Here is a 7794-nt window from a genome sequence, read left to right as displayed (position 1 = left end):
TTTTCAACATGCTGTTGTTACGAGGACTTGTACCTGCATCGGCTGCAATTTAACTTTTGTCAGTTACACTTAGCTTTGTAGCTGACAAACCAAAATTCAGTCATAGGTGACAGTAAATAATGGCAACTTGACAGGAATGGGATGAAGTCAAAATACCAGCTTTCGAGAAATACCTGAAAATATTGACGTGAAGATTGGTGCATTCATATTTTATATTCGCACAAAACACAGACTAAACACGGACTAAACTAGACAGCAAAGAGAGCATGTTTCTCAGCCAAGGCTGCAGTCCTCTAAAACCTGTTGTCTTATCATTTTAATAATAGAAAATGCATGGGGGAGTTATGATGCACAAGCTCAATATTGAGCAGAATGTAGATGTGTCATTTTTAAGTCCAATATCTGAGGAGAAAACATAAATACAAAATTACATTCCCAAAAAATAAGAAGCGCTGTATCAAAGAAACAGAAGTCATTGATACTCAAATGATCTAAAATCTGAATATAAACATTACAAACAGCATTAAAAAAATGTGCCAAATGTGAAGCATTTTGATTTTCAGAAATATATATTTATATTATCATAAAAAAAAAATGAAGCAATAAAAATGAATGAAAATAAAAAAAACATGAGGTAAAAATTATGACATCAAATTATACTACTAATTAATCTAATCACGCAAATAATAACAGAATTGGGTCAAAAACGGTAGTGGGGATATGAACATTATTTTTTATGCATGGAAGGACAAGAGCACCATAGTAAAACGTAAACGCACAGAAACAACTGCGTTATGCCGCTGACACAACATTAGTCTTTGCAAGCATCGGCACAGACAGCATACCAGAAAGCTTAGAAGAGTCAGAATGATGGTGAAGCGGAGTGTACGCTGCACAACAACCAGAGCCTGAACTTCCAAAAGTAAAAAAGGCAGTAATGAGGTTTGTAGCATTATAGCCTTCATTTCTACATGCATGTGTTTCTGCAGTAGGATCACAGTGATGACTGTTTTAAAGTGTCTTTGGGCTGGATTTTGCTTTTCTTTGTGTTGTTTTTTTGTGTTCTTACTAAACGAAAGATTGTATGTATGTGTGTCCTCAGTAAGACTGGGATTTGTTTTGGTGTGTAGGATTGTAGCATAAGGTTTATATTGTAAAGTGATATTTATGGGAGAATACATTTAATGTGATAGTAATTTAACTTTAAGGTCTGGACTTTGACTGGACCATTGGATTGTTTTATTTTTCAGCCACACTCAGAAAAATTATGGTTCTTAAATGGTTCTTCAGATGTCTTCATGGTTCTTTAAAGAATCATCATACGTCAAAGAACCTTTTTATTTTGTGGATGGTTCTTCAGCTATTACAAATGGTTCTTTAAAGAACAAAAGGTTCTTCATCCTTAGCAATCTAAGTTTGATGGTGTAAATAGCATAAATATTTATTCACTATAATGAGGCTGTGAATTATACTGTGTGTTTTCTTTGTGTGCATGTGTGTGCAAAGGGGGAGGGCGGGATACCTGGCAATTACCCTTTAAGAGAAGATGGTAGGAAACTGAATATTCAAATAAAAGTTAGAAATATTTGCAAACAGTAGACACAATACACACATTCAAGTACTGTACTTTAGTTTTAAATTTTAATAAAGCATTACTATTTTCTACTCCAAGGCATTACTTTTGAGATTATTATATATTTTTGAAAATATAGCATAATGATAATACTAGTTATTGTAAACTTTACAAACCACCCAGCAGTATGTAAAGTCAAATTATAAAATACAAGTAAATAACAACTGCAGAACAGAATGTCAGTGTAATGAACACACACTTCGTTTTGACAAAGCACACTGCTTAGGTAAATGATCTGAGTAGTTGTTCATCACTGAGCAATTTGTTAATATGTGTTTCGAGCCAAATAAATGACAGGGAGAGAGAGAGTGACGTCAGAACACGTCATACTATAACCTCCCGGGAGCGGACGGAGGGGGTCAGTCGTTGGGATGCGCATGCGCAGACAGAGTGTGCGAGCGGCGGGCCTTGACCTTCGGGAAAAAAAACTCACGGACGGTGACAGCGAAACGGATAACAGTCTTCAGTACCTGCTGGACTTTGAAGCTGTGGATTCTGGGACTGTTAGAAAAGGTAAAACATTTCCATTAAAACCTTATTACTGTTTTGTTTTTGTTACTCGTCATTGTAGCTTGCTGTTAATGTTGTGCTAACAGTAGCGATTAGCTAGATACGTTAGCCGTTGAGGTCAGCGCAATTTAGTATACGGTATACAGAAACTGTTTTCCTAACAAAACCACTGTTATAATTAAGTGAAGCTGCTCCCAGCTAATTTGAACCTTTGGCTTCTAAAATATGTGGTTCAATTGCGTGCTGCGTACATAACCTAATGTCAGCTAGACCGAAATTAAAATTTAATATATTGTTAAAGTCACTAAAATGGCGCCTGAAGCCTGTTGTGACGTGAGCTCTGTGTCTGCTCTAGAAACTCTGAAATTCTGTAGATCTGAGCCGTACATTAAATACTCACATGAACCTGTACTTTGAATTCTGTATGAGCTGTATAAAATGCAGCTATGCATAAGTGTTTTGAATGAATAATTAGATTAGATAACTCTTTATTGTCTAATCGAATTATATAGAAATGAATAGAAATGTGACATGAGAAGGTGTGTCTTTGACTGTTCCTGCATAACTTAGTTTCGGACTAGTTGACAAGTTATGCTCCGGTCATTTGATGTTTCCAAGATAGATGTTCTTTTGTAATATAGTTAATTTTTTTGTATATTTCATTTATCCACCATCATACATACAAGCTAAGAAGAGGTCGTTATACTAACAAGAGGTATCAACGCTGGGCCAAAGTTCAGCACATGGTTAAAGTTTGTAATCCAGCCAGGGTGTAAATATCACTCAGCAGCCAGAGCTGAAGCAGGTAGCATCAACACATAAATCTACTCTACCCGGCTTAAATCACAAGAGCACCTCTGACCAAAAAGCTGTAGATTTTTCTTGTTTGCACAAATTAATCCAGATTCACATTAATTGTGTTCACAGCTCCAACAAAATGAGGAAGAGGAGGGGGAGAAACACAATTAGGTTGAATTACAATTGGATGGAAGGCGAGGACAAGGAGAAGGAAGCTTAGGATGAGGAGGAAGAGAAGCAGCAGGAGCATCTTTAGGGATCCCTATCATGTCATTGAGGTTTGTTTCATTAATATGGTCCTCTCACAAAGAAAGATGACTTGTTTTAGTTCACGTACTTCCTGTATTAAATAGTGATGTGCAAAATGTTGTGAAAAACCATAGAGCAGGCACGTATAGTGCATCTGCAGGTAAATGAACATCAAATCTCTAAGACAGACTGAAATCTGTATATTTATCACCCTTATGATAAAACCCATGTCAGCCATTGGTTTATGGACTTTGTATTTTTTTAGCCTCAGCATCTGCTTTATTGCTGTTGCTATGTTGGGACCATATTAGGATGAGGGATCAGAATCTGGAGTCATGCACACTATTGTTTCATTTAGTGTGTATCCATAAGATTCGTACAGCAGATCCAAGTTGTGCCTTGAAAACAGGAAAGTCGTCTGCATAGAGGAGAACTGTAATAGCAGGCTTGTACAAAGTGAGGCTTTGTGCACTCGTTTTACTTCTGTCACCCTGTTTTGATGCAGAATTCATTTGAAATCAGGCAAGAACTGGACTTATTTTTTATAATGTGTTCTTGTGAATTGATTGTGTATCGCATATGTGTGATTTGACTTTCTGCAAGACAACAGTCGTCCACTGGCCAAAAAAGTTTTCCAAATACCTCCACGTGATCTAGCCTGGATTTAGAAAAGAATAGCAAAAAATCTGCACCTCCTGCTTCAGATGCAATTTGTGTTTCTGTGTTCAGAGGCAGCGGCGAGAGGGGAGACCTCGGCTCATCCAGCTGGAGAGCCTGACCAGGAGGAGTCGAACATTAACTCAGCTCTTCCAGGGCACCCTGCAGACTCGGCTGCTGGCATCGGCGAGGGATGACGTGAACGCCAAACTGGAGTCCATCACAGGTCAACTGCAGGTATGCGAGTCAGACCTTCTGAGGAGGGTTTCACTTTTCTCTTCTTTATAATTGACTCTTTTCTCTCTCTTTCAGCTCCTTGTCTCAGAGTGGGAGGGATTTGAAGCACAAAGGGAGGAGCTTGTCGTTTGGTTGGCTGATATGGATGTCTGCCTGAGTGAGGTTGACCAGCTGACAGGAAACGCCAGTGAAAAACTGAAACAACTGCAGGTGTGGGCTTGTTTTGATATGACATATGTTTGATATGAAACATACGTCAGAGACATTGTCCTAAACTGGACTAACAAAGGACCATGAGTACAACATGAAACGTACATTACATGGTGTAATGCTAAAGTTCATTGATCATTTTAATCATAAACTTGTTGAAATATTTTTACTGAACATGCAAACATCTGCTGATGAAAATGTGTTGATTTATTGGTCTGTTATGAAGCTATTGCTATTTCTAATGTGTTTTATCACTTTCTGATGTTTTATTAATTAAACAATACATGTATTATTTGTTGTGTTATCTGTAGCTATAGTATTTATATATATTTATTTATAGTATAGCAAATATATTTAATTATTACTGTTTAAAACACTAATATGTGACATGTATTAGTATTGATGTTGTGCTGAGGGCTAAAATGCCTTTTTGTCTTTTGGTATACTACAAAATGACAATAAACCATTAATATATGTCTATGCTGTGCTCGTATTTATTTTACCCTACTCAAATTCAATTTATGATGCATTTTATTTTGAAAGACTTAAAATGGTTTTTTAAAGAACCACTCAAAAAAGGTTCTTTAAAATGGTTCTTTTAAAGAACCATTTGAAGGACCTTTTTAAAAATGGTTCTTTAAAGAACCATTTTTAAAAAGGTTCTTTGAAAAACCATTAAAGGTGCCCCAAAGAACCATTTCTTGATGGTTCTTTGGGGCACCTTTAAAGGTTCTTCAATGAACCACTGAAAGAAATGGTTCTTCAAAGAACCATTGTTTGAAAGGTTCTTTGTGGCACCAAAAAAGGTTCTTCTATGGCATCAGTCTAAAGAACCACTTTTGGTTCCAGTTGGCACCTTTATTTTTCTGAGTGCAGTGTGCATGGGATTATAGTCCTTTTGCTTGTGCCAAGCTTAGCTGTTGGATAGATGGCTTCACATTTGACTCTAGAATGGTATACAGAGGAGTACACGGTCAGCTCAATGTGACCCGAACGTGCAATTCCATAAGAGTGTATAGCTTAACCTAAGCCATGCTGCCATGTTCTTTTTAAAGAGGAGAGGCTTTCTCCTGACGACTCTTCCACACATGCCATACAGTCTTTTCCTACTGTCATGAACTTTAACATTTAACATGCTTACTGAGGTCTTGAGAGTCTGAGACACAGTTCTTGGGTGATTTTACAGTTTGTCTGAGCATTGCACGGTCTGACCTTGAGGTGAATGTACTGGGACCTCCACTCATGCAAAGACTGTGACATTGTTTTAACGCACACCTGAATGCTCCAGACCAGCAAAATACCAAAACCTCTACATTTACAGAGGCGCTCACAGGTCTAGATGACTAATCAAGTGCATTTGATTGACAGCACGTAGCTGCTACATACCCTCTCAATTCCTATAGAAACAGTAAAGGTATTTAATGGGACTGTAGAGAGTTCATTAAATCATTAAATTCTATTTTTACTAACATTTCTCAGTGAATACCAATCTTTTTATAAACAAGATATACATTTTGTAAACAACCTGACTTTGTGATGAAATTTTTTATTTTTAGACTCAAACCAATAACTTTTTACTTTTTTCACTTTTCACCCAAAAATATTTTTAGATAATTTGCACCAAAAGGCACCAAACAGCACCAGCCAAAACGAAAACGAAAGCAAAGTATTCCAAGATCAAAACATCCTCATACACACACATAATACAGATTATATAAAAGTGCACACTAGCATACCAAATGACAAATTCGCACACACACACACACAAAGTTCGACACGAGTGCGTGTAGCTCTCAGTCTCACAGTCACACTGGGAGTCCCGGCCTCTTCATTGATTCTTGCTCACTGTCTGTCCCACCGGCCTTGTCCTTTAAAACATGGCCGTTAGGAAATTCACTGGCGTATGCGACTCTGTGTGTGTTCCTGAGTTACTTCCTCACATTAGATGCATGGCTGGACTTGGAGCACTAACACACAGCCATGATTTCTGTTACCCACAGCTCTACTGGGGGAGAGAGAGAGAGGGAGAGTGAGATAGAGACTGTTCCTCTAGAATGTGTGTGTATGTTTTCTTTCTTCTTCTAAAACTGCTTTTCTTTCTTTCTTTTCCCTAAACTCTGTTTTTTTTTTTTTACCTCAGCAATAACAGTAGCAGCAGAGGCATTAGCTGGGTGTACAAAATGTTTCAAGAATACAGGCTCTTTATCAGCAGGTTCAGCAGCTGTGGTCTGTTTTTGACATTGTAGCTGGTCTGTTTCAGCAGCTGCTCCCATTCTGGTGTGAATACAGGTGTATTTCTGTAGTACTTAAATATAAAATAGGTACAAAATGTTAAAGATGACCAGCTCAGTATCTCAGGATATCCTAGATGAGGACCTATTGTTGTATATAATTTCCTTGCTCTTTCCTTGCCTGTTAAAAAATAGTGTAAACAAGCCTATAAAAGAAGAAGAAGAAGAAGAAGTCATAAGAAGAGCTGAAAATGAGTGTTCAACAAAAGTTCCCACTGCAGCCACTGTCTGTGTTTTTCCCATGTATTTTTCTTATTACTGATTATGTTTTTTCACGTTTCTCCCATTCCTGGTGAACTCCACGGTCATTCCTTTCCCTGTTCTGGTCCATCTGTCAACCAGTAAGTATTCAACCTGTGCAGAGTCAAGTTACATGCTGTTGGATTTTTCGGAGGACTGCACAGAAGCATAGTTAAAAAACACTTATCCTTATCTTTCCCACAATAATGAACACAACTGCAATCCCATAAAACAAGCCTTCTTCATATTTTGACAACCCAGCTTGTTAGCATTTAGTTAGTTCATACCAGTGTGCAATCAAATCATCTCACAGCCAATGGTGGCAAGCTAATAGTGAAGACAGTAATATAGACTGTACGACTGTACCCTCATACATACAATAATAACATTGAACCATTGAACTTACAACCACTGGCACTTTATATAACTACTGTATAATTTATCCATATATCTCACTGATCTCAACTGCACTACTGTAAATGCTGTATAGACAATCATACTGTACAATACAATAATTATAGCTTTACAACTGTTTACAACTGTTTAATAATACTTGCAATTGTATATCTACAATCTGTATAGTTTTCATATTTTTAACCATATGTATAACCTGTTCATAGCTTGTACACTATACTTATAGTATATTTACAACATACCTTCATTCTGTGTACTTTTTAACATACCTATAATAGATCTATATTCTGTAACATATCTGTATTATTGCTAAAGCACTTTCTGGATGGATGCAAACTGCCTTTTGTTGCATTGTACTTGTGACATGTGCAATGACAATAAAGTTGAATTCTATTCTATTCTAATTCTATAGTAGCCCACTAGCTTTATTTTTAGCTTAGCTTTTTCCATTCTCTTGACTTTCTACCTTTTTGCTCTTTTTTTGGCGCTCTCCCCGCATGCCTCAGCCTTCAACTACCTCACTCCCTGTTCTTCCTTTTCACTTCCAACTGTAGG

At 37.2% G+C, this 7794-nt stretch overlaps 1 protein-coding gene across 2 annotated transcripts; it reads left to right on the top strand.

Moving 5' to 3' along the window:
* Positions 1–2011: 2011 nt before the first annotated feature.
* LOC308387395 (uncharacterized protein) lies at positions 2012–4764 on the top strand. Of its 2 annotated transcripts, XM_080867404.1 has the most exons (4): positions 2012–2146; positions 3071–3219; positions 3920–4084; positions 4160–4764. In XM_080867404.1, the coding sequence occupies exons 2-4, from the start codon at positions 3163–3165 to the stop codon at positions 4325–4327; spliced, it is 390 nt and encodes a 129-aa protein (XP_080723530.1). In that variant the 5' UTR covers positions 2012–2146; positions 3071–3162; the 3' UTR covers positions 4328–4764. The 2 variants fall into 2 exon arrangements, 1 of the variants encoding a protein (XP_080723530.1); XR_013969939.1 differs by lacking the exon at positions 3071–3219.
* Positions 4765–7794: the final 3030 nt, after the last annotated feature.

This window comes from Rhamphochromis sp. 'chilingali' (assembly GCF_963969265.1).
Source record: "Rhamphochromis sp. 'chilingali' genome assembly, chromosome: 19".
Lineage (NCBI taxonomy): Eukaryota > Metazoa > Chordata > Actinopteri > Cichliformes > Cichlidae > Rhamphochromis > Rhamphochromis sp. 'chilingali'.
Note: the sequence above shows the minus strand (reverse complement) of the source record. Positions and strands in the feature narration are given on the sequence as shown.

Bases quoted from the DNA above. Each gene is read 5' to 3' on its own strand.
- LOC308387395 (XM_080867404.1), top strand. From the start codon at position 3,163: ATGAGGAGGAAGAGAAGCAGCAGGAGCATCTTTAGGGATCCCTATCAT. The intron at 3,220-3,919 runs GTTTGTTTCATT...TTCTGTGTTCAG, and splicing joins ATCCCTATCATGTCATTGAG to AGGCAGCGGCGAGAGGGGAG. The intron at 4,085-4,159 runs GTATGCGAGTCA...TCTCTCTTTCAG, and splicing joins CCATCACAGGTCAACTGCAG to CTCCTTGTCTCAGAGTGGGA.